Source organism: Cynocephalus volans, chromosome 5 (genome assembly GCF_027409185.1).
Source record: "Cynocephalus volans isolate mCynVol1 chromosome 5, mCynVol1.pri, whole genome shotgun sequence".
NCBI classification, from domain to species: Eukaryota; Metazoa; Chordata; class Mammalia; order Dermoptera; family Cynocephalidae; genus Cynocephalus; species Cynocephalus volans.
This window is the reverse complement of record NC_084464.1, coordinates 123,610,734-123,638,573: the sequence shown is the minus strand read 5'-3', so window position 1 is coordinate 123,638,573 and position 27,840 is coordinate 123,610,734. Positions and strand designations below refer to the sequence as shown.

At 34.4% G+C, this 27,840-nt stretch overlaps 1 protein-coding gene across 1 annotated transcript; it reads left to right on the top strand.

The window, feature by feature from the left end:
• SERINC1 (serine incorporator 1) lies at window positions 1-27,716 on the top strand. Its single transcript, XM_063097553.1, has 10 exons — window positions 1-129; window positions 15,833-15,994; window positions 18,004-18,173; window positions 19,173-19,252; window positions 19,495-19,632; window positions 21,499-21,668; window positions 21,778-21,868; window positions 24,210-24,354; window positions 24,463-24,693; window positions 26,110-27,716. The coding sequence occupies exons 1-10, from the start codon at window positions 91-93 to the stop codon at window positions 26,243-26,245; spliced, it is 1,362 nt and encodes a 453-aa protein (XP_062953623.1). The 5' UTR covers window positions 1-90; the 3' UTR covers window positions 26,246-27,716.
• The last annotated feature ends 124 nt before the right edge of the window (window positions 27,717-27,840 follow it).

Here is a 27,840-nt window from a genome sequence, read left to right as displayed (position 1 = left end):
GTGTCTCTCAGATAGTAAATAATCCTGGAAAGGCAAGGAAGACGCTGTCTCCATTTTGTCTGTATCGGCGGATCTTGCGACCCTGTGGCAATGGGGAGCGTTCTGGGGCTGTGCTCTATGGCGAGCTGGGTAAGGTGGTTTTTTTGCGGCCTGCGGGGTGCTAGCGTGAGCGGCGGAAGAGAAGGCGACCCGAACGGGCTGGGTGAGGCCCGGCCGGAACGTGCCACCCCACCCAGCAGGGAGTGCCTTCTGTCCCATTTTCTTCCCATTTCCTGTGGTCTGTCCGAGTCACCTTCGAGGCCTTGGGTCTTGGGTAGAAGAGACCATGCTGGCGGTGAGATGCAGTGGAGATGGAAGAATGACCCAGATGGACGAGAAAGAGAGCTGATAGTCCCCCTCCCCCACCCCTCTTTTGTGAAAGCTGCCTCCCATTCTTTCAGGCCCCTTTTCGTGATTTTCTTTTGTCTGCCTAGGCCATCTCTTCAAAAGTCTTCAGCCCCTTCCTCAGTGGTGCCCTTCCTTCTCTTCTCGTCATCTCTTCCTCGGCGACCTTAGACTGCTGCACTGTCATCCTTAGAAACATGTCGTCCTCTTTGTTCTGTTGCGCAGACAGAAGTGCCCGTTATTTGGGACAGTCTGACAGTAATATTGATGTAGTAATACCATTCTTGAGATAAATAGTCCTAGCTCTGCCACTAGGTTTTCGGCCTTAATGGTATCAGGGAATTATACTTCTCGAGTAATAATTTACGTACCTGGAAAAGCTGGTCAGTTCTGTGGTATTAAATATCATGTATCTCTTGACGTAAAGCATTATGTGTAATGTGAAATTTGATGCTTAATTGAGTGTACGTTGCATTTTGATTATAGTCCGAGTTGTTCAAATGAAACCATTTTCCTTATAGTGACAAGATTTCTTGATTCAGGTGGCACAAATAAATTCCAGTCTGCTTAATATAACCTCTCCCCCTCCAAAAAAGAGACAGAACATTGGCAGTACAGTTAATGAAGATGTTTGTGATTTGGGGCGCAGCATTTGGGTTCAAATCAATATTTCTTTAATCTGTGATTTCCAAATTTCACTTCTTAAAATTGCTTGTCTGACTTCCCAAATAATTGTATTATATATACATTAGCCAGCACTTTGATTATTTTACATACCTCACCTCTATTCGAAAAGGTTTTGATAAGGCTTGAACTATAAATGTTAAATTTTAATGAAATAATATGTGAAGGTTATTACTCCAGTCAGGCCATTTTCTTGACTGTGTTGTATTTCTTCTTGTAGTTGGGCATGGAAATCTAGTGTATTTTATCTCAATAAGATATTAAAGTCTAGTTGAGTCTACTGACTTTTATGCGAGAGGCATATTTAGTATAACAAATAAAAAAGCATTAAAACTAAGAAATGATTATCATAAGATTTTTATTGGTTTTTTTGAGATGTCACGTGATTTAATTTTTAATGTCAGATTTTGTCCAGTTATCAAGTGGGCATGCTGTAGTTCTTTGTGTAAAAGGAGAGATGTGTTTTCCATTTTATTCTCAAGGTCCAGTTCAGTGACAAGCAACCTTTTTTTGTCTCGGGGACAATTTTTAAAAAAAAAAATGTTTGAAGGAAATTCTTTGTGTTTTAAATCAGGAATAAAATAACTTTAGCGAATACCATGAGAAAATGATTAATACATTTTCAACTTAGATTGCTGCCTTTATTGACTAGAAGAATATGATAAAATTGACATTGCCCTTTAGTCAGTCTCTGTTAATACCGGCCTGGAAAAGTAGTAACAAGGAGGCAGTTTTTGGATCTTCCAGTAATTAGGTCTCTGGGGGATAGAGAAGTTAGGTGTCCAAGGTTGCTCGTTACACTTTCTGGGTCATTATGGTGGGTCCAAGAATTTATTTTATAGTATGCAGTTTTAGTCATCTTTTTCCCTTTCCTTCCTTTGATTCTGTTTCCTTATTCATGAATCATTCAATTTTAGAGCAGGTCTATAGTAATTGAAGGGGAACTTGCCTTGTGTTATACAGATCCATCTCTTACATGTTCTTAATAGTTAATATGCTTATTTATTTACTTAGAGGTTTTGATGAAATTAAAATTTATTCAAATCATTAGATTTATTCATTACCATTAGATTAGGTAAACCAGAGTTAAAAAACAAACCTCATTCTTTTTGCATGTTTCTGTATGTTTAATCAAATTTAGTAGAAGTTTTTTTATTATTATTTATAAAATAGTCGTAGAAAATTTCTGAAGTATGAAATAAGTCTAAAAGAGAAAAATTACATGTAATCCCACCGTGCAAAGATTGGAGTTTTAAATTGTTGATTCCTTGGTTCATGGTAGTATCTTTAATTCATGCATGTTTTTTTCTCTTTTTTTGATTGGTATTTACTTCAAATTCTTATAAACATCTCTGGACCTCTCACTTAATCCTGTAAGTACAATGTTACCAGCGACTAGTGACTTCTCCCTACCTAGTTGCACTTCCCCATCCCAATATCAAATTGGAGTCAGTGAATAGAATTGATTTTTTGAGTGACTGAACCTTGTATACAGTAACTATCATTTCTTTGCCCAAGATATTTAATGTAGCCAAGAAGAAAGAGCTAGTGATTACTGAGTACCTGTTTTGTGCCAATCTCTGCTAGATTTTTAAGTTTTAATATTTTTTGTGGAAATGATTCATAGTTGCTATGATAGTCAAGCAATGCAGAGTACAAAGAAAGTAAAAACGGTGCCAAAAAAATCCCACCAGCAATAACTTTTCTTCTCTCTCATTTCATACATAAAAATGGGTGGATGAATAAACAAAAATACTTTCTTAGGAATGGTGACATGCTAAACACATATTTTTAAGTAAAGTATTAAATAATTTATTTTAGATTTAATAAAAAGAAAAGTAAAGTAAAACTAAAGAATTGCTGAACTTTAAGTAAACCTTTATTCATCAGGAGAGTTTCCTAAAAATATACCTCTAAGAGTCTTAAGAAGAGGTGTTTCTTTAGGCCGTCCCCCAGCATTTTCACTGTCTGAAGATATTTTTTGTTGCCACAACTTGGGGTGAGGGGTGCCACTAGCATATACTGTTTAGAGTCTGGGGTGCTATTAAATATTCTACAGGAAAGCCCAAAACAACAAAAAATTACTAAGCCCAAAATGTGCCATGGTTGAGAAGTCCTGTTCTAAGTTTAAAACAATGATTGTATAAAAGATTAAAGTTAGAATAAATTTTTAAGGACATTTTTATTTTAGAATAAAAATTAATATTCATCTATTCTCATATATCCTGGCTTTTATTAATTGTATGATTCTAATTTTTTCATTCAGACTGCACATATGGTTAGTCCCCCTTTATTTGCAGTTTCACTTTCTGTGGTTTCAATTACTTGCACTGAACCAAGTTCTGAAAAATATTAAATGGAAAATTGTAGAAATAAAGAGTTCCTAAGTTTTAAATTGAGCGTCATTCTGAGTAATATGATGAAATCTCATGTCACACTTCATCCCACCCGGGATGTAAATCATGCTCTTGTCCACCAGATCAACACTGTAGACTCTCCCTGTCTTAGTCTCTGCATAGTCATCTGGTTATCAGATAGACTTGTCAAGGGATTGTGTTCCAGTAACCTTATGTTCTAGTAACCTTTTTTTAAAAAATTTAAAAATGGCCCCAAAGCGCAAGAGTAATGATTCTGGCAATTGGGGTATGCCAAAGAAAAAACCATAAAGTGCTTCCTTTAAGTGAAAAGGTGAAAGTTCTTGACTCTTTAATAAGGAAAGAAAAAAAATCATGGTGAGGTTTCTAAGGTCTATGCTGAAAATGAATCTTGTTTCTGTGAAATTGTGAAGAAAAAAGAAATTTGTTCTAGTTGCTGTTGCATGTCAAACAGCAAAAGTTACAGCCACAGTGCAGGGTAAATGCTTAGTTAAGTGGAAAAGGCATCAAATTTGTGGTGGAAGACGTGAACAGAAATGTGTTCCAGTTGATGACAGTCGGCTCAGTACTGTCTGTGGTTTTAGGCATCTTGGAACATACCCCCGCAGTCAGTGGAGGACTATTGCAGGTCCATGTGGCTTAAGGAAAATAGTATACCACTACCATTTCCACTCTTTGCAGTGTTTCTTTAGGTATTTATCTCCATATTTCTAAAGATGCATATAATGTATTCTTGATTTTTTTTTTTTTTTTTTTGGTTTTAGACATTGTCTTCTAACTATGGAAAATGAAGAATTTAGCAACTGTCCCTTGATTTCATCTGGCCCTCATCCCCCACCCCCACCAAAATCACACACATACTTATTATTGTGACTATTTAAATAAGTTAGTATATGTAAAACTATAGTAAGCACTTAAATAAATATGTGAGCTCTTTATTATTTTTATTACTATGTGAAGCTCTTCAGCCATAGTTGAGCTATATAACAAATACACAGTGACTTTTCCTTTCACACGCACCTTTTTATGTTCACTGAAGTTATTGCTTGCTTTATTTTCTGTGCATTTAACTAATTTAACCTCATACTTTTTTTTACCCAGCTATAGACATCTCTTAGAAAGTTTAGATGTATGTGATGATTGATCTAACATTGGAGGTTATGTTTTCCAGAATCTTCTGACCTGCCCTAATCTGTACTGGTAGTCACTGTTTTCATCCTGGGTCTCCGTTAATCCTCATGTAAAGATACACATTACCTCTCTCTTGGACTGAAACCATTTTTTCCTTCATTGCTTGTCCTCTTTTTTTGTTTACGACCATGTTTTGGTGTAGTGCTCCTTGAGTAAAGAGCATGGAAAGTATACTTCAGTGGGCATAGAATGTTAGGTTGGAAGTCATTTTCCCTCAGAATTTTGAAGGCATTTTTCCTATGTAGTCTAACTTGCAGTGTTGTTTTTGGGGATTCTGCAGTAATTTTAGAAACCTTTTCTTTGTGACCTTTTCCTTCCCATTCCTACCAGTTAATTGAATTTCTTGAGTTCTTTGTTTTTTCACCTGTACTTTCTCTGTTCTCTTTCTGATTCAGTGTACCTATTTCCTTCAGAACTTTGTAATTTCCCCATTGTGTTCTGTCTTATATCGGCCTGGTATCCACCACTCCCAACACACCTCTACATGTTTGCAGCTTACTTATTTCTTCTGCTTGAGTAGCTGAAGAGTTTTTATCTATCTTTGAAATTAAATAACCAGATATGTGTGAGTCTAAATCTTTTGTCACTTTTTTTTCTTCTCAAAAATAGTGTATTCTTTTGATCTACATATTTATTTCTTCATCTAAGGACGTTTTTCTTATATTAGATCTTTGAATGTCCTTTTCTTTGTTTTATTTCGAGGATTTTCTATTTTATGGACACCAGTCACCTTCATGTTATATTGTCCTTGTTTTCCTTCCATATTATTGTTTCTATATTCATTTTTGTCATTTTTTTAGTAAAGGTATAATTTACACACAGTAAAATATACTCTTTGTAGTATACAGTTCTGTGAGTTTAGACAAATGCATATAGACATGTAACCACTATGGAACAGTCATCACCCTAAAAAATTCCACTGTCCCTTCTTCGGCAACCCCTGTTGTCTGTCTTTAGAATTTTGCATTTCTAGACTGTCACATACATGGAATCTTATAGCACATAGCCTTTTGATTTGCACTTCTTTTGCTTGGCATAGTTCATTAGAGGTTCATTCATGTTATCGGATGTTTTAGTAATTTGTTCATTTTTATTGTTGAGTAGCATTCCATTGTTTGGCTGTACCATTGCTTGTCTATCCATTCACCACTTGAGGGACAATTCCAGGTTTTGATAATTACAGGTAAAGTAGCTATAAGCATTTCCGTAAGAGTTTTTTGTGTGACTGTATAAGTTCTTGTTTTGCTTGAATAAATATCTAGGAATGGAATTGCTGGATCATATGGATGTGTATGTTTGATTTATGAGAAACTACTTAGTTGATTTCCACAATCACTGTACCAGTTTTCATTCCAGCAAAGTAAGAGTTACTTGTTGCTCTGTATTTTTCTCAGTAGTTGATATTGTCACATTATAATTGGGTTGTTTGTTTTCTTATTATTGAGTTTGCTCTGGCAACTCTGTCAAAAATTCCTTAACCATATTTGTGTGAGTCTATTTTTGAATTCTTTTCTGTTCGATATTTTTATGTGTCCACTCTTTTGCCTATACTACTGACTTGATTACTGTGGCTTTAAAGTTAGTCTTGAAATCAGGTAGTGTGAGTCTTTATTTTTATTTTTTTATATTTTTAACATTACTCATTGTAAACATATTTTGTGGCCCTTTACCAATTTCTCCCCCTCTCCCTTTACTGCCTCTGGTGCCCTCAGTTCCTTTCTCTCCTTTGAATGTTCAAGGAATTATTGTGATTATTATATCTTTCCTTCTTTTTTTGTTTATTTTTTATTCGTTTCAGCTCCCTCTTATAAGTTGAGAACATGTAGTTTTTCTCTTTCTGTACCTTGCTTATTTCACTTTTGTCTAAGTTCATCCATACTTTTCTCTAAGTTATTCATATTGCTACAAATTGCAAATTTCATTCCTTTTCATGGCAGAGCTATTCCTGTATATTTACCACATTTTCCTTACCCAGTCCTCCTGTCAATAGACATTTAAGATGGTTCCAACTCTTAACTATTGTAAGTAGAGCTGTGATAAAAATGGGAGTGAAAGTATTCCTTCTCTATGATGACTTCCATTCCTTTGTTTCAACGGGATTGCTGGATCATATGGCAGTTCTATCTGTAGTTGTTTTCATACTGTTTTCCTTAATGGATGCACTAATTTACAGTCCCACTAACAGTGTAGGAGGGTTCCCCTTTCTCCATATCCTTTCCAACATTTGTTCTCTATTTTTTTGATACTGGCCAGTCTAACTGTCATGAGATGATATCTCAGTGTGATTTTGATTTGCATTTCCCTGATGCTTAGTGATGTTAAGCTCATGTGTCTGTTGGCCCTTTATATACCTTCCTTTGAGAAATGTTTATTCAACTCCTTTGTTCATTTTTTTAATTGGGTTACCTGTTTTTTTACTGTTAAATTGTTTGAGTTCCTTGTGTATTCTGGATATTAATTCCTTGCTGACAGCAAAATTTGTGAAAATTTTCTCCTATTCTGTATGTTTTCTTTTCACTCTTATAACTGTTTGTTTTGCTGTGCAAAGGTTTTTATGTTGATATAATCTTATTTGTTTATTTTTCCTTTGGTAGCCTGTGCTTTTGTGATCTTGTTCATAAGTCTGTGCCCATTCTTCATAAAGTATTTACACTGTGTTTTCTTTTATGAGTTTTGTAGTTTTTGGTCTTACGTATATTTCTTTAATCCATTTTGAGTTGATTTTGTGATATGGTGAGAGGTACAGGTCTAGTTTCATTCTTCTACATATGGATGTCCAGTTTTCCCAATACCACTTCTTGAAGAGGCAGTCTTTTCTTCAATGTATGTTCTTGATGCCTTTGTTGAAGATTGGTTAGCTGTAAGTATGTAGGTTGATTTCTGGGTTCTTTATTCTGTTCCATCGGTCCAAGTGTCTGTTTTTATGCCAGTACCATACTGTTTTATTTACTTATAGCTTAGTAGTATACTTTGAAGTCAGGGACTGTAATGTCTCCAGCCTTTTTAAAATTTTTTGGCTTTTTTTTTTTTGCTCAGGATTCTTTTGGCTAAGAATGTCATTGGTATTTTAATGGGAATTGTATTGAATCTGTAAATCATTTTTGGTAATATGGACATTTTCACAATGTTAATTCTTCACAATCTAAGAGCACAGAATGTTTTTCTATCTTTTTGTGTCCAATTTAATTTCTTTCAACAGTGATTTGTACTCATTATGGAGATCTTTCACCTCCTACATTAAATTGATTCCTAGCTATTTTATTTGGTGAGTATTTTAAATGGGATTTCTTTTGATTTCTTTTTCTACTAGTTATTGGAATATAAAGAAGCTATAGATTTTTGCTTGTTGATTTTGTACCCTGCAACTTTACTGAAATTGTTTATCAGCTCTGAGAGTTTTTTGGTAGAGTCTTTAGGTTTTTCTATGTATAGGATCATGTCCTCTGCAGACAGGGACAGCTTGACTTCATCTATTTGAATCTGGATGCCATTTATTTCTCTCTCTTGCTTGATTGCTCTGGCTAGTACTTCCAACACCCTGTTAAATAGGAGTGGTGAGAGTGAGCATCCTTGTTTTTTTCCTGTTCTTAAGGGAAAAGCTTTCCTTATTCAGGATAATATTGGCAGTGGGTTTCTCATATGTGACTTTCATCATGTTGAGATAACTTTCTTTGTAAACCTAATTTACCAAAATTCTTTATCATGAGGGGGTGTTGAATTTTGTCAAATACTTTTTTGTTGTCTTTTAAGATAATCATAGGGTTTTTGTCCTTGATTTTGTTGATGTGATGTATCACATTTATTGACTTGCATATGTTGAACCATCCTTGCATCCCTGGGATAAATCCCACTCGATCAAGGTGTGTAATTTTCTTGATGTGTTGCTATATTCTGATTGCTCCTATTTTGTTGAGGATTTTTGTGTCAGTGTTCATTAGAGATATTGACTGTTAGTTTTCTTTTTTTGTTGTATCGTTGTCTACTTTTGGTATTAGGATGATGCCGACCCATAGAATGAGTTTGGGAGAATGGCCTTTTTCAATTTTTTAGAATAGTGTGAGGAGAATTAGTATTAATTCTTCTTCACAGGTGCGGTAGATTTTAGCAGTAAACCCATCTGCTCCTGGGCTTATCTTTGTTGAGAGACTGCTGATTACAGCTTCAATTTTTTGCTTTTTGTTGGACTCTTCATGTTTTCTATTTTTTCTTGGTTCAGTCTTGGTAGTTTTTATGTGTCCAAAAATTAATCCATTTCCTCCAGGTTTTCAAATTTGTTGGTTTATAGTTGTTTATAATAGTCTCTAATGATTCTTTGGATTTATCAGGTATTGGTTGTAACATCTCTTTTTTCATTTCCATTTGTTGTTATTTGGTTCTTCTCTCTTCTTTTTTAAGTTAGCCTGGCTAATGGTTCGTCTATTTTGTTTATCTTCTCAAAAATCCAACTTTTTGTTTCATTGATCTTTTGTATCATTTGGGAAAGGAGTTCTGTTTCATTTAGTTCTGCTCTGATCTTAATTATTTCTTTCCATTTACTAAATTGGGGTTTGGATTGTTCTTGTTTTCTAGTTTTTTGAGGTGTAGTGTTAGGTTGACTATTTGATGTCTTTATGTTCTTTTGAAGTAAGTGTTTACTGCAGTCAGCTTCCCTTTTAATAATGCTTTTTCAGTATCTCACAGGTTTTGGTATGATGTTTCTTTATTTTGATTGGCTTCAAGAAATTTTTTTGATTACTTGTTGAATTTCTTCTTGGACCCATAGGTCGTTCAGGAGCATGTTGTTTAGTTTCCATGTACTTGTATAGTTTCCAGAGTTTCACTTGTTTTTGATTTCTAGTTTTAATCCATTGTGGTCTAAATAGATACTCAAAATGATTTCGTTTTTTAAAAAAAATTGTTGAGACCTGACTTGTGACCTAACATGTGGTCTATCCTGGAAGAATGTTCCATGTGCTGATGTATATTCTGTAGTAGTTGGATGAAGTATTCTGTAGATATCTGCCAGGTCTCCGGACTAAAGTGTAGTTTAAATCTTGTATTGATTTGTTGCCTAGATGACCTATCCAGTGCTGAGAGAGTGGTTTTCAGGTCCCCAACTATTATTGCATTTGGGTCTATCTCTTTCCTTAGGTATAATGGTGTTTGCTGTATATATCTGTGTGATCTGGTGTTGGGTGTTTCTATATTTATGATTGTTATGTCTTCATTCTGGCTAGTTCCCTTTATTATTATATGGTGGCATTATTATATGGTGGCTTTCTTTATCTCTTTTTATGGTTTTTAGTTTAAAGTCTATTTCATCTGATATAAGAATAGCTAGTCCTGCTTGTTTTTGGTTTCCATTCATGTGGTTTATCTTTTTCCATCCCTTCACTGTTAGTCTGTGTTTGTCTTTATAGGTGAGGTGAATCTCTTGAAGACAGTATATAGTTGAGTCTACCTTTTAATCCATTCAGTCAGTTTGTGTCTTTTGAGTGGGGAGTTTAATCCATTTACATTTAGGATTGTTATTTAAAGTTATCGTTTTCTGGCATTTTATTGATTTTTGTCTGGATGTTTTAAACATCTTTTGTTACTTTCTTTCCCTTTTATTGTTTGTTTTTGTTAGTAGTTAGTTTTTGAGGTGGTAAGATTTAGTTTCTTTTTCTTGTTTGCATTTTTGTTCTTTCAGTGAGTTTTGTTCTTGTGTATTTGTGGTAATGATTATCATTTTCAGATTCTAAATGCATGACTCTCTTGAGGATTTCTTGCTGGGTGTTTGTGTGGTGGTGAACTCATGCAGCTTTTGTTTGTCTGGAAAATATGCTATTTCTCCCTCATTTCTGAAAGATAGCCTTGCTGGGTGTAATATCCTTTGCTAGCAGTTTTTTCTTTAAGTATTTTGACCATATAATCCTTTGTCTTCTGGCCTGTAGAGTTTCTGTTGCGAAATCTGCTGTTAGTCTGATAGGGGCTGCCGTATAAGTGACTTTATACTTTTCTCTTGCTGCTTTTAGGATTCTCTGTTTGTCTTTGAGTTTTACCAGTTAGACTAAAATGTGTCTCAGAGAGGATCTTCTTGGATCGAATCTGTTTGTGGATCTTTGAGCCGCCTGGATCCTGAAGGTCTGTGTCTCTCCCTATACCTGGGAAGTTTTCCATTATCATTTCATCAAATAGGTCTTCCATGTCTTTTCCTTTCTTCTCCCCTTTTGGAACACCCCTGATTCAAATGTTTGTGTGTTTAAGGTTGTCTGCTAGCTCTCTTAAATTTTCATGTAAAAAATTTTTTTTCTACATTTGTTTGTCAAAATCATTTGAGTTATTTCAAAAAGACTATCTTCAAGATTAGAATCTCTTCTGCTTGTTCTAGCCTATTGCTTAAGCTCTCAGTTGTGTTTTTTATTTTGTTCAATGAATCTTTTAGTTTCATGAGTTCTGCTACATTCTTTTTAAAGGTAGTAATCTCTATAAATTTCCTCCTTCATATTCTGGCTTTTTTTTTTTTTTCTCATTTTTTATGTTGTTTAACTGAGTCTTCTCGTATTTCATTGCGTTTCCTTAAGTTTGTTGCTTGGAATTCCTTTTCAGTCATTTCAAGGGCTTCTTGCTGCGTAGTGTCTAGCTTTTGAGACTTACTGTATCCTCTTGGTGGTGTCATATTTTCTTGGATTTTCATATTTTTACTGTGTCTTTGTTGATGTCCGGTTATCCGGTAGAGCAGTTGCTGCTTCTAATACTCTGGAGTAGGTTTTGAGAAGAGAAATGTCCTGTTCTTTTTCTGGTTTCTGCTGGTGAATCTCCTTGTGTTACTGTAGTCGAGTGACTGGTGGGCCACTTGCACGGTGACTGTGGCTGGTATTGTGGTGGAAAGCCACTGTTGCAGAGGCCATGGCTGTGGCAATGGCTGTGGTGGACCATCTATGCTGAATTGGTGTTTTGGATGTGCTCCTGCCTCCTCCCATGTGGGGGGCACTGCCTATGGCTCCTGTCTAGGACTGCATGTGTGCTACTGCCCTCTGCTAGGCAGTGGGAGCTGCCAGCAGCTCCTGCCTAGGACCCCATATATGTTCCTGCCTTTTGCTGGGTGATGGGGGCTGCCTGTGGCTCCTGCCTCATTGCAAGTCTTTGAACTTTACTTTTTTTTTTTTTTTTAACTGACCTATTCTAGTTCCTTTGTGTTTCCAAATAAGTTTCTAAAATAGCTAGTTTATTTCTATAAAATTGCCACTGGGATTATGATTTGGTTTGGGTTGAATATATAGATCAGTTTGGAAAGAACTGACATCTTAAAAATATTGAGTCTTTCAGTTCATGAACACAATAGATCTCGTCATTTATTTAGGTCTCTGAGTTCTTTTACCAATGTTTTGTACTTTTCATCCTTGGAGATCTTGCTTGTATCTTGTTAGATTAATGCCTAAGGTTTTTTTTGTTTGTTTAATTTCAATTTCCAGCTGTTACTAGTATGTAGAGATATGATTGATATGTATATATTGACCTCGTAGCTTGTGATCTTCTTAAATTTGTTTATTCTAGTTGCATTTTTGTAGGTTCCTTGGGATTTTCTATGTAGAAAATTGTGTTATGTGTGAATAGGATAATTTTATGTCTGGCATTTGAATTTGTATATCTCATTTATTTTTCTTGCCTAATTGTGTTGGCTAGGACTGTCAGTGTGCAGTTGCATACTAATGGTAGGAGCAGATATGCTTACCTTATTTCAGATCTCAGAGGGAAAGCATTTTTACTTTCACCGTTAAGTATGATGATATATACATATGTGTGTGTATGTATGTATGTAATATATATACTATCTGGATGTATATTATGTAGAGAGAGAGAGGGAGAGGGGATGTTCTCATCTGTTCCTTGTGTGATGAGTGTTTTTATAACAAATGGGCATTTAATTTTGTCAGATGATTTTACTAAATCTATTGAGAGAGATGACCATTGTACATTTTCTTTAGTCTGTCACTGTGGTGAATTTCATTGGTTGATTTTCAAAAGTTGAACCGGCCTTGTTTTCCCAGACTAAGCCCCACCTGGTCACAGTGTATTATCTTTTTTATATTGTTGTGTTTGACTCACCAAAGTTTTATTTTTTTATGTCCATGAGAGGTAGTGATCTGTTGTTTTCTTATAATATCTTTGGATTTAGCATCCCTAATTTTGGCCCACTTTTTAAATAAGAAAAAAATTATATGTTTGCCATTTCCATTGTTCTCCATTCTTTTCTGTGTAGATCCAGATTTCTGTCTGGTATAATTTTTCTTTTGCTTGAAGGATTTCTTGCAACATTTCTGGTAGTTTAGCTCTCCTAGTTTTGGATTACTTTGTGTTTTCAAAGACTGAAAATGTCTATTTTGTCTTAAATTTTGAAGGATATTTTCACCAAGTACAAAATTCTGTTTACAGTGTTATTTTCAATACTGACTTTTGGCTTGAAGTGGTTTTTTTCTTTGGTCCCTTGAGTATAACTTGCCTTTACTTATTTAAACTGCTTTTAAGGTTTTTCTTGTTATCATTCTTTTTAAGCAGTTTAATTGTGCTATGACTTGGTGTAGTTTTCATCATGTTCATTTTCCTAGGGCTTCCTTGAGCTTCTTGGATCTATGAGTTTACAGTTTTCATTAAATTTGGGAAAATTTTGGCCATTATTTCCTCAAATAGATCCTCTTATCTCTTCTGTCCTTCATGGACTCCAATTTCACTTCTGTTAAACTGCTTGAAGTTGTCTGACAATGATCTGATCCTTTGTTTATTGTGAGCCTCTTTATTTTAGATCATTTCTATTGCTATGTCACAGGTTCATTAATCTTTTCTACTGTGTCTTAGTGGTATTTTTTGGGTTGAGATATTTTATTTTTTATCTGTAGAAACTTGATATGGGTCTCTTAAATTATCTTCTGTGTTTCTCTTTATCATGCTTGAGGTTTCCTCTACCTTTTTGATCATAAGTATAGCTATGATAATATTACAGTTTCCTATTTGTAGGTGAACTCAATCATCTCTCTCATTTCTAGGTTGTTTTGGATGGTTGATTTCATTATAGGTTGTATTTTCCTACTGCTTTACATGCCTGCCAATTTTTTACTAAATATCAGTGGTAAATTTTACCTTGTTGGGTGCCAGATATAGTTGTATTTTTTAAAAAATATCCGGGGCTTTGTTCCTTTTTTTTTTTTTTTTTTTTTAATAAGATGACCGGTAAGGGGATCTCAACCCTTGGCTTGGTGTTGTCAGCACCATGCTCAGCCAGGGAGCCAACCGGCCATCCCTATATAGGATCTGAACCCATGGCCTTGGTGTTATCAGCACCGCACTCTACCGAGTGAGCCACAAGCCAGCCCTGAGGCTTTGTTCTTGAACATACGTGAGTTACTTGGTGAGAACTGGAACTTTATGATGTTTGTTTTTAAGCTTTGTTAACTGAACCTAGTGCATCCTTTAGACTTTCGGCTGTTTTATTTATTTATTTGTTTGTTTGTTTGTTTGTTTATTTTTCCCAGCAGTACTGAGTTATATAGCCTTCTGATTTCTCTATTTATTGTCTCACAAATTACGAAGTTTTTTCACTCTTCATGACCAGCTCCCCATCACCCCAGCTCCTTGGGTAATTTATTCAAGTGGATGTACTAATCATTGCTCAGCTAATGCTTGCTCTCTGTGTAGCTTTGTACTCTCCAGGAATCTGCATTATGAACTATAGCTGCCTTCACTTCCCTAAACCCCCACCTCTGTCTCCTGAAGTCAGGAAGACTGTTGGGCTCCACCTGGATCGCCCTCCTTGCACTGTACATCCTCCCTAGGCAGAAAGATGGGCCAGTCATAGGGCTTCATTGTTTCCTCTCAGAAATTACTGCCCTACATTGCCTTCATTGTCAGAAAAACCATTATTTCATTTATTTTTTCTATTGTTTAAGGCAGTAAAGTCTAGTTACTTTAGCCTGAATTTATAATAATTATTCCAAGTCTTTTTGTATCAGTAATTTTATTTTTAGCTATTGTCTGTTTTGTTCCTTGATAGTTAATTAGTTTTTGTTTTTCCCCTTTTCATTTCTTTTCTTAGCCCTGTAATTCCCTTTTCGATCTTGTTGATTTTTCCTAATTTTATTTTTGAAGCCATCATCGTTTTTTTGTTTGTTTGTTTCTTTTTAAAATTTTTCTATAGCTCTAATGAACCATTGGCAGGAAGTTTCCTTTTCTTACTGAGTTGTGTTTATTTCATATTAGATTCTTCATATGTTTTCTTTTTTTTTTTTCTTTTTTATTTCTTTGTCTGAGAGAGCTATTTTTAATTTTTGTTAGAGTATGTTTGCATAGTTGCCATGACATTTGTTTCTATCTTGGTGAAACTTAATATCAAGCAGCTCTGTCCCTGCCTGATACTGGTTATTGTAGCATGTCTGGCTTCTACAATACTATTGTTATATGGTATGTGAGATTCTTTTTCCCCCAGAGCTATAGTTCTAGAGCTGGAATATCTTTGTCTGACGTCCTGAAGTCTGAATGTGTGGTAGAGCTCACCCCACTTTATAGAATAAAAAGAATATAGAAGAAAAAACTTTGCCTTTTTGAGATACTGATTGTAAAATACCTGTACCTGTATTCATCTCTCCTGGACAGGAGATTATCCTATTTCCTTAGTCTATACTAGTAGTTTAGTGTGGAGTTCAGTGGAGAAAGTTGGCTGGCCTCAGTTGCTCACTTACCCATTTTTGCCTGACTCCAGTTGTAATTTTCATTGTTCTCATCACCACCAAGTCACAAGAGGGAAAAGATAAGGATACCAGTTCACTTTGTTTTCTTCCCTGGCAGTATTTGAAAATTCTCAGAATTTTGTGGATTCACCATTATATCTGGAGGTTAAGGAGCAGGGGTTGGAGGTAGATTTAGCAGCTGTGCTACTGATGAATATTCCATTTCTTTTCTTAGTTAAACTTTGCTTGCTGCTGGTGATTTTTTTCCCTTTGTTGTTTTATCTAATTTTATTCATTTTGCTTAATGTAGAGGGCAAGGGCTTTTTTGTTTGACTTTGCTCCACCTTCTTCCAGAAGTTACTATGTTTTATAGTTTTCAGATAATGTATATGACATAAGTACCTTTTACCTCTTGGAAATTTAGATTTTTTTTTTTTTTTCTATTTTGAAAAGGCAGCATATAAATTTTCATTGTATCATTTAAAACCATACTGATTTTAATATTCTTTTTCCCAGATACCATGCTTGTGTGGTAGTGCCCCGTGTTTACTGTGCCGATGCTGTCCTAGTGGAAACAACTCCACTGTAACTAGGTTGATCTATGCACTTTTTTTGCTTGTTGGAGTATGTGTAGCTTGTGTAATGTTGATACCAGGAATGGAAGAACAACTGAATAAGGTTCGTCTTTTTCTTTAAATTTATTGATTAACCGAAGCTGGAGAGAGAGAGAGAGAGAGAGAGAGAGAGAGTGTGTGTGTGTGTGTGTGTGTGTGTGTGTGTGTGTGTGTGTGTGTGTGTGTGTGTGTGTGTGTGTGTGTGTGTGTGTGTGTGTGTGTGTGTGTGTGTGTGTGTGTGTGTGTGTGTGTAATCCCAATTTTAGTAACTCATAATCTTTCAGAAAAGACAAAGATAATATAAGTTAACTTGTTAAGTTCTGTGATGTTGATACAGAAAATGTGCTGTGGTAACACAAAGAAAGAAGTAATTCTCACCAGGTAAGTGTCAGAATTTCAGTGGATCTCAAAAAGGTGACATTTTAAGAATGAGTAGAACTTTTGTATGACAAGATTGAAAAGTAGGATAATAAATTAAAAGAGCTTTTTGAGCAGAGTATGCTTTAGGAAAATTAATGTGGTAATTAAGAAAGGATAGAATTCAATCAGTTAAATATGGAGGCTGTTGCAGTGATGTGATCAAGGAGTATATAGAGGGCCTGAAATAGATTTTATGGATGTAGACTTGACTGAGAGTGGTATTTAAATAACAGACAAGTTTATTCTAGGAAACTGGAAGAAAACTGTTGATATTAACCCAGAAAGAAAAATTTTAAAAGGTGTTTTTTTTGTTTTGTTTTAAATTTTTTTCAAGGAGTCAGGTTGTGAAAGGAGATGGAGAAATATAATGAATTTAGTTTCTAATATGTTGACTTGTAGGTACTGTATCACATATATCAGATATATATGGCTTAGTCAATTCAGGCTGATATAACAGGAATACCATAGACTGGGTGGCTTAAACAACAGAAATTTATTTCTCACAGTTCTGGAGGCTGGAAATCCAAGATCAGGGTGCCAGTATGGTCAAGTTCTGGTAGGGTCTTCTTCCTGGTTGTCATGTGGCCATTTTCTTGTATCTTTACGTGGCACAGAGAGAGAAGCAGCGAGCTCTCTCATGTTTCTTATAAGGCACTATTATCATGATGAAAACATGAATGTATAAGTCAAAAGAGAAATCACAGCTAAAAACTGTGTGTTACGGATAGAGAAGAAAATTGAAACCCATGGCAGCATATGCTAAAGAAGACCATTCAGAGTGAGCAAAGCTTACAACTTTGCCAGTATCTCTTACCTAAGAGAGTTGGTGGAGAAGGGAAACCTCTGAAGGGCAATGAGAAAAGAGGAACCAAGAGAAAGTACAGTACAGGCTTTAGGGAGGAGAGTTTTAAGAATGACAGGACAGTGTCTGTGTAAAAAAGAGATTAAGGACTGTGAGGATTAAGAAGTAGCCTTTGTATTTGACAACTAGTACATGACTAGTGTCCCGAAAAAGCAGTTTCTTTAGACTGCTGGGTATGGAAGGAGTGGGAGGAAATAATTTATTCTCATGTATCTGAATAGTGTATGTAGTTCTGAATAATACTCCCACTTCACTTAATTCTTCTATGCATTCTGATTAGAATGTGGCTTTCTGAAATGGTCATCAGTCTTTTTCATGATTCTAAATTAAAACATAAAACTACTGCCAGCTTGTATGCTGTTAAGCCAAATCCATTCATGATCAAAAGTAGCACTTATAGAATAAGGGAGCAAACTCAAAATGGATTTAAGTAGCATTGGCTTTGAAAAGCCATTATTTTTCTTTTTAGTTTTAGAAACAGACTTAGTTACTCTATGATTCTTTAAACTTTTATTGACTTCATTTTTCTCTTATACATGCAATTCAGTATATAACAGTAGAATACATGTTTTAAAAATTTTGAATAAATTTACAACTCAAACATATTAGGATTGGCCTTGGTAGTCTATCATTTGCTCGCATGAAAGTTTCGCTCTTTCATTTTATCTGATTATAATGTATCAGACTTATCTTGATTACATTATTATATTCATCATGAACTATAAAGCACACTTGTTTTTTTATTTTTACTTAATGAAAAAATGGTGGATTATGAACTCTTGTTTTTCTAGATTCCTGGATTTTGTGAGAATGAGAAAGGTGTAGTCCCTTGTAATATTCTGGTTGGCTATAAAGCTGTATACCGTTTGTGCTTTGGCTTGGCTATGTTCTATCTTCTCCTCTCTTTACTAATGATCAAAGTGAAGAGCAGCAGTGATCCTAGAGCTGCAGTGCACAATGGGTGAGTTTTTGAATAAATTTCAGTATAAAGTCTGGGAAGCCTTAATTTTCAGTAATTTTCAGTCTGTCTAAGGAAACTGTGAAGTAAAATACACTTACACAGTTTGTAGAATTGTTTTGTCTGTTCATGAATGACAGAGAACTCTACTAGAGAATGTTAGACTTTAGATATTAAATGGTAGCCTTGGGTCATTTATTGGTATAACCTCTTGTAATGTTTTATATTTTCATCTTAAAAAGGGGATCTATCACATCTGTGACTATTAAATGAAGAACTATTATTTCTCTTAAGCTTTTTGTGGACCTGTCCCAATGCATAAGACTCTCAGTTCCCTAGACCTGTAGTTGAGCCAAAATGGAAAACTTTATTTATAAACAGAGGATTGATTTTCTGGAAAACCCAGAATCTGCAAGGTTCTTGTTATCAGTCTGACTTAATGTAGAGCACCACTTCTGTTATGCCGAATGTTTTGAATTTGATTTATTTTTATTTTTTTTCCTACAAATTAATTTTTTTTGAATATCTGTTATTGCATGTCTAGTAATATGTGATACCAAAGACAGGAAGAATAAACAAGTAGAATATAAATATTAATGGAAAAATGTGATGTGACAGGTTGATTTTATTTTATTTTGCTCCTTTAGTCAGTGGTTGCTTTAAATTATCAGAGTTTTGGATGAAGGCATTTATCATGTATTTATTAAAACTATTCATTTGTACAGTACTTCCACATACTATCCCACTTAATACATAAAATATACCTGTGAAATGGAATATTCTCATTTTATCATAATGAATTAGTAACAAATATATATTTCTTAAAACTGTCTTAAAAGCAGTTTATGTAATAGTCATCTTTTCTGATTTTCAGGATGTCCTCAGAAAGACTACAACAATTACATAAAGTGTAGCCATTTTTTAAGATGCTTTTAAAAGATTTAATACATGAAATTATTTGTTGAATGAATGTTTATTAAATTGTGTTTCTTTTTGTTTTAGATTTTGGTTCTTTAAATTTGCCACAGCAATTGCAATTATTATTGGTGCATTCTTCATTCCAGAAGGAACTTTTACAACTGGTAGGAAATCTTTTTTTTTTTTAACTTGTATGATATTGATGTTTTATAAAGGAAACTGAAATAATTGTTTCCTGGAACTATACTTGTTTGTTTTTTGGGTATTTTTTGTTTGTTCCCAGCTGGCAAAATCAAGGCAATTATATAAAATTTTATTTTCCCTTTTGTGTATTGTGATTGTGAAAAGGAAATAATAAAAACTAAACCAGCCCACTCACTTGTATGTATGCATTTTTTTCTTTCAGTGTGGTTTTATGTAGGCATGGCAGGTGCCTTTTGCTTCATCCTCATACAGCTAGTCTTACTTATTGATTTTGCCCATTCGTGGAATGAATCATGGGTAGAAAAAATGGAAGAAGGGAACTCGAGGTGTTGGTATGCAGGTAAGCTTTCATCTCATAGATCATCTTCAAGATAACTGTTTAGGTGAGAACAGGTATGTAGACTATAGGGAAATCACTTAAGATGATTATGGTGTAATTTCCTGTGGAAAGGTTTTTAGTTTAAGTTTGTGAGAGTGTCATGATATCTATAGTATCAGCAACTTCTTCAGAGATCTTTTGACCAATTAACTAAGAACATACCCAAAAACCAGGAAAGAATCCAAAAGAACCCAAATAACTAAAATAGATTTTCCAAAGCCTATTGCTGAAAGCATGTGTGTTTTACAGTCTAATTTCCTAGCCTATAGCAAGTTAAAAGTAAAAACATTAAAGGGAGGAAGACTGCCAGAAATAAACATACAGTGGTACAATTCATACAGCAGTAAATAGAAAAAAATCTAAAAAAGCAACTCTGTGATATGTTATATAAGTGCAAAGGATGCTGGTATATGTGCGTCAGTAATACTTACGGAATTTCTGTAGTAGCATAGTTAATGTTTGTTTGTTTATAATGATGAGCTAAAACATTGTTCAAAATTCAGATACTGGGGCCAAACAGGTAACAAAAATGAGGGAAGTTTAAATGCATACTGAATCTGTGTGCAAATAGTAGGGCATGTGATCAATTGGAGAATGTGAATGCCCTGGCTAAAGTGCATAGCTACTGCTCAGCTCCATCCATTGATTGTATTGTGAGAACGTGAACTTGGTATTGCTTGATTTTTCTGATTTTCTTCAAAAGAAGCCATAAATCTGTATTTTAATGTTAAATGGTCTGGGTTTCAGCTAAAAAAAAAAAATTTAAATGAGAGTGCAGGCCAAATCCAGTTCATCTGCTAGTCTAATATTTCAATCACGTAAATAGTTTGTGTTGTTTGATCTTAGTGTTTAAAAAAGAGTTTGGTGCACAAAAGAAATAAGCTTGGTCTTTAGGAAACTTCACTTACATAGAATATCTTATTCTTTAATGCAGTCTAATACAAGGGTTTTTGTCTGTTTTGTTCCCTGTCATATCCCCAGGACATGTTGTAGGCATTCAGTAAATATTTGTTGGATGGATCCCCTGTCAGTGATGCAGTTCTACATAAGTACTTATATATAAAGCAAATATTAGCACAAAGACTCAAAACACTTTGTGTATGTTAAAATTTAAGTAGAACCAGCTTAGGTTGTCTTATTAAATAATAATGACTTACCTTTACATAATATATATATTTTTAAGATTTTAGTTGATGAGGAAAAGCATCTTGTTTTGAGGGCTTAATATTACCAATGAAAATAATTTTGTTTCTTAATGCTCTTGTTTACAACTGAATGATTATGGCTCTTCAAAAACCTTAAGTAATATTTCTCTTCTAGTTATTTTTATTTTGAAAATAATGGCTAATGTACATGAACATGGTTTGTAAACTCTAATATAGGTATTACTATTAATAAAAATCATACTAGTAGTGGGCCGACCCCGTGGCGCACTCGGGAGAGTGCGGCGCTGGGAGCGCGGCAGTACTCCCGCCGCGGGTTCGGATCCTATATAGGGATGGCTGGTTCACTCGCTGGCTGAGCGTGGTGCGGCCGGTCACAAAAAGACAAAAAAAAAAAAAAAAAAAAAAAATCATACTAGTATATTACTAACTTATTGTCTTTCAAAATACATAATAGTGACCTGTGTGTAGAATATAGAATTCTTTAGCAATAAAGTTCAGAATTAATTTTCTTCCCTGCTTTTATAGCCTACATAATGCTGGTGGTGTTAGTTGCTTAAAATATATTTTTTGATAGAATGACAGATTGTTTTTAAAACAAATCCCATGCCTAATTCCTAATATTTGTGATAAAGTCTGATTATCCAATTATTTTCTTTCACAGCCTTATTATCAGCTACAGCTCTGAATTATCTGCTGTCTTTAGTTGCCGTTGTCCTGTTCTTTGTCTACTATACTCATCCAGCCAGTTGTTCAGAAAATAAGGCATTCATCAGTGTCAACATGCTGCTCTGCATTGGTGCTTCTGTAATGTCTATACTCCCAAAAATCCAAGTATGCTCTTCATAGCATTAGTTTTTATGAAGCATGTACCTTTCTAAATTTTTATAGATCTTGGATGATGTCAGGATATTTATTTGTGTTGCTCAATGGTTTTTTGTAGGAATCACAACCAAGATCTGGCTTGTTACAGTCTTCAGTAATTACAGTCTACACAATGTATTTGACATGGTCTGCTATGACCAATGAACCAGGTATGTTTTGTTTGTGTTTGTTTTTCATGAGTACCGCATTTTTTTCCAGAGGTGATCGTTTTGTGAGATTAAGTTACTTAAAAATTAAGCTCTAGAATAATAAAGTATGGAAATAATACCATTTTTGAGATATTACTTCTTTTTTTCACTTAGTTTCTTCCTTTACTAACAAAATTATAAGAAGGTTATAAGAAAATATAAAAACTATAAAAAAATACCTAATTTTGCACGGTACATAAAATAGTTATATATGAAGAAGTAAAAGCCCTTCAAAGGCTTTTTGATTCTGTTTTAAACAGTATAATTTTTTCACATTATTAATTTTTTTTGTCTGTGATTACCTTACAATTTAATGTGATACAGGCATACCTCAGAGATATTGCAGGTTCAGTTCTAGATGTAGCGAAGTGCGAATATCTCAATAATGTGAGTCTCACAAATTTTTTCATTTCCAGTGCGTATAAAAGTTATGTTTACACTATAGCGTAGTCTTAAATGTGCAGTAGCGTTATGTCTGAAAGACAATGCACATAACCTAAATTTAAAAAACTACTTTATTGCTAAGATATGTTAATGATTATCTGAGCTTTCAGCAAGTTGTAATCTTTTTGCTGGTGGAGTTTCTTGTCTAGATTTTGATGGCTGCTGATCGATCAGAGTGGTGGTTGTGCAACCTGACTGATCAGGTTGCTGAAAGTTGGGATGGCGATGGCAGTTTCTTAAAATAGGACAACATGAGGTTTGCTGCATCAATTGACTCTTCCTTTCACGAAGGATTTCTCTGTAGCATGTGATGCTGTTTGGTAGCATTTTACACACAGCAGAACTTCTTTCAAAATTAGTCAATCTTCTCAAACCCTGCCACTGCTTAACTTTATCTACTATTCTCAATCCTTTGTTGTCATTTCAACGATGTTCACAGCATCTTCACCAGGAGTAGATTTTATCCCAAGAAACCACTTTCTTTGCTCCTCCATACGAAGCAACTCTTATTCATTAAAGTTTTAGAATGAGACTGCTTGTTCTGTCACATCCTCAGGCTCCACTTCTAATTCTTGTTCTGTTTCCACCACATCTGCGGTTATAATATTTCCTCTGCTGAAGTCTTGAACCCCTCAAACTCAACCTTGAGGGTTGGAATAAACTTTTTCCAAACTCCTGTTAATTTTGCTATTTTGACCTCTTCCCATGAATTGTAAATATTCTTATTGGCATCTAGAATGATGAATCCTTTCTAGAAGGTTGTCAGTTTACTTTGCCTAGATCCAGAGGAATCACTGTATATGGCCACTATAGCTTTATGAAAACTATTTCTTAAATAATAAAACATGAAAATTGAAATTACTTCTTGTTCCATGGGCTGCAAAATGTATGTTGTGTTAGGCATGAAGACAACTTGAACCTCCTTGTACTTCTCTATCAAAGGTCTTGGGTAACCAGGTGCATTGTCGATGTGCAATAATATTTTGAAAGGAATCTTTTTTTTGAGAAGTAGTTCTCAACGGTAGACTTAAAATATTCAGTAAACCATGCTGTAAGTAGATGTGCTATAATCTAGGCTTTGTTGTTCCATCTATAGAGCATAGGCCGAGTAGATTTAGCATAATTCGTAAGGGCCTTAGGATTTTCAGAATGGTAAATGAGCATTAGCTTCAACTTAAAGTCACCAGCTGCATTAGACCCTGACAAGAAAGTCCTTTGATGTTTTGAAGCCTGGCATTGACTTCTCTCTAGCTATAAAAGTCCTAGATGGCATCTTCTTCCAATATAAGTCTGTTTTATCTAAGCATTAGGTTGTTATGTCTGTCTTGGTCATTTCCACAAAGCATTTGCTGTTGGCTTTTTGAGTAAGTTATCTTGCTTTTTATAACAATGTACTTTGGCAAATTGATAACCTTTATAAAATCAGTAATGTAATCTCACAATATATGGTAGGAAAACCAGTGCATTGTGGTTTAAAACATCTGAATTTTATTTCTAGCTCTAGTACAATTTTACTAACTTGAGAGAGGTCATCTAAATTTTACCTCTTTTCTGTTTGATAAAGAAATTATATCTCTTTTCTTTTCAGCCTCACACGAAAGCTAATGGCTTTAACTTTTCTAAGCACTTTTATAAAATTAGCAGTATAAAACTTAAAAGTAAAATAAGATTAAAAGGTCTCATTATTAATAAATATAAGTTGTCTTCAAGTATTTTGTTATACTTTTGCCTTCCCCAGCGAAACTTTTTGAATTTACAGAAGTTTATTTATAAAGAGTTAAAAAGAACTCTAATTATGCCATAAAAAATAAATGTTTTTTATATTAACATTATAATTTGACCTTAATTTACATTACAGAGACAAATTGCAACCCAAGTCTACTAAGCATAATTGGCTACAATACAACAAGCACTATCCCAAAGGAGGGGCAGTCAGTCCAGTGGTGGCATGCTCAAGGAGTAATAGGACTAATTCTCTTTTTATTGTGTGTGTTTTATTCAAGGTAAGAAAAACTGGAATTTTTAAACAAGAAGTCCATCTATTCATATATAAATTGTTTCTTTAAAAAGTGCTCTATTTCTTCTCTCTTCCTAAATTCATTTTCATGCAGCATCCGTACTTCGAACAATAGTCAGGTTAATAAACTGACTCTAACGAGTGATGAGTCAACATTAATAGAAGATGGTGGAGCCAGAAGTGATGGATCAATGGAGGATGGTGACGACGTTCACCGAGCTGTAGATAATGAAAGGGATGGTGTCACTTACAGTTACTCCTTCTTTCACTTCATGCTTTTCCTGGCTTCACTTTACATCATGATGACTCTTACAAACTGGTACAGGTATTTATATTTCAAAAAAACCTTGGTTGTGGGAACTCCATGGCTTTTTCATGATTCTGTTCCAGAACATGATGTGATTTGAGGTATTTTGTATACTTCAGTGTATTTCAAAATTTACAGCCAAATGAATAGTGAGAACAGCTTGAGAAATAAAGACTTTGCTTCCTTGTGTTAGCAATAACAGAAATGTCAAAATAGTTCTAAATCTTGAAGAGTTTACAATAGAAAGTTTTGTGAAACTTACACATTTTTTATAGAAAAACATGTTGGTAGTTGATCTAACATGTTCATTTCTGTTTATTTTTTTAATACTGTGAACCTGTTCCCAACATAGTTCAGTAAACAATACCTTCTTTTGTTTTGTTTGAACTTTGTCATTAACATCTCTGAAGTTTTTAAAATTGAGATGTGAGTACATTAGGTGGGTTCTTTAGAATTCTTTAAAATTATAATTTATGCTTTTTTATCACTTCCAAACTAATCCATAAGTCTTTTTCTGGCAAAAGGAAGATGGTGATTTATATTATTTTGTTTTTAAAAAAATATGATTTCCTCCAAATGATTACTGAAAGATTTGGTTTAAGATTCGAGTTGAACTATATATTATTTGGACAGTTCTATTTTTCATAATTTTTAATGCATAATTCCCATAAACAATTTGTAAGAAGATTTTCAATATCAGCAAAAGATGGAGAAAACAAGTTTATTCTTTACTGCATTTCTTTAAGAGCAGCCTTTACTGATGTTTATTATTGAAAGTAATGAATTTTTTAAAATTTCTGTACTGCATCATGTTAAAGTATAAGAGCCCAAATTGTTCTCAATAAGCAGAGCTTTGACTGTCAGGTAATAATAAATGTTAAGGCTTTAGATCAAAAAGAATTTTGGTGTGTTTCTTTAAACACAGATATCAGCTAAACTTGGGATATATTTCCTTCCCAATCTCTTAAACCTGAGATGGCAGGGATGGTGGAAGGAGGTCCCATATATACTTTGAATAGTCTTTTATGTAATAGTAACATCTTATTTATCCAGAGGCCATATTCCATTTTTCTTCTATCTAATAATATGCCAGAAATATGAGGGTATTTCAAAAAGTTCAAGGAAAGATTTGTATTATCTTTCAGTTCTATTTTTCCATAAACATTTTGCCTGCCCTTGTAAAGTACCTCAGAGCATTGTGCAAAAGAACTATTTCAGAAGCCTGTATGTACTTTACTCCATTGAAGGAATTAATGACTTTTACCTTCATACTAGCTATTAAAGCAGTGGAAAGCAAGGTAGCCGTTTAGATGTAGCAACTATATATCTGATATTACAAATTTTATACAAAGAACACTTCTGAATTAATGAAGTTAGTAGCTTAATGGCTGATAATCCAACCCTCTGCCTTTTTTGTTTCTCCTTAAATTTTAGGTATGAGCCCTCTCGTGAGATGAAAAGTCAGTGGACAGCTGTCTGGGTGAAAATCTCCTCCAGTTGGATTGGCATTGTGCTATATGTTTGGACACTAGTTGCACCACTTGTTCTTACAAATCGTGACTTTGACTGAATGGGACTTCTGGCGTGAAAGTCCCACTTTGGTCATTGCTTATTCGAAATTAACAGTATTCCCAACTTCTGTAAAGTTGTGTATGTGTGTGTTTCCCATGTAACTTCTCAAGTGTTCTGGCATGATTTAGATTGTACCGTTTGCCATTTTATTCATTATTTTCTTGCCAAGTGCACTGATGTGTGAATTAGAATTAATTGAAAAGGGAGAGTTTTATGAGTATGGTGTTGAGTTAGGAAAAGTGGACATTGTTAGGCTTATCCTCTGCTCTGTACCTGTGAAATTGAGTAAAAACGAAACTGCTTGGCACTCTGATTTTAAAATTACATTAGACTATCTGCTGTTTTAGAAACCGTAAAAAGCAAATGCATGGCTGCCTTTTGAAATATTTGTTGCATTGCTTATAGGAGACTGTAAAGATCATGGCTATTCTAAAACCATGTAAATAAGTCACTTAAATGCCAGCTGTCTCAAAAACCTTGTCAGGTTTTCTCCTTGATATGAAGCTAAAGAACTTACACAGGTTGAGATTATTCGATGGCCAACAGTATGATATAGATGGAAGATGAGGCACAGATCCTTCAAAGAAAGTCAGATTGGTGGTGGTGGGCACTAATTAAATACCCAATGAGATTGTCGTCTTCCTTGAGTAGAGATGGCCTTCACCAACAAAATGAACTCTGTTTTGGTCATTATAAACCCATGCTAAAGTATGGGTTCAATGGAGATGTTAGGAACTCAGACAAGTTTTGAAAAGGATAATCATGGTTAGAAGGAAGTTGTTGAAAATCACTTTGAAAGTAAGTCCAAAGGTGGTAAACTTTTGGCAGGGTTGGAAGAATGCAAAATAGTAGGCTTCAGTAGGTACTTTGATAAAATCTAGTCCAGTTCTGTCATTTTAAAAATGAAGAAACTGAAGCATAGACATAAATAGCTCAAGTAGCTAATTAGTGATAAATCTGGGAAATTCCAAGTCTGCCAAAAATAGCTAGCATTCTGACATTCAAAAATAATTTCTATTCAGAATACATGCCTAATTGATTTTATACTTCATTAGTGGTAGATAATTTATGTTGATGTGGATTGCTGGTGTCCAGCATGCCTTTTGCCAGTAAACTAAGGGAAGGAGAATAATGGAATGTTGTAGAACAAACTCCTTCTTACACTACACTGCATAGTTCAAAGGATGTTTAAAAAAAATGCTTTTGTATTTACTGCCATGTAATTGAAATATATAGGTTTATAATCTTTCAACATGAAAATCAAAGTTGACATAAGAAACTCTTAGTTATTTGTGTCTTTAGTGTCTAATGAAGCTGTAAAGTCTACATTTGCTTCTTTAAAAATATTTATTAATGTAAATGAAGTGTAACAGTTCAACTTAATTCCCCAACCTTATTTAGTGTGTTGATATTGTATTCTACAGTTTTGAATGGCTGTGTTCTCTCTCAATAAATGAATTCAGAGAAAATGTGTAGTGTATTAATTCTTTAGCAACTCAAATTTAGGTAGCTGTAATACTCAGACCTGCTTTCTTCCTGTGTAAAGAAGAATCTGGTACAATAAAGTAACTGCCCATTTTCTGTTCTCATAGT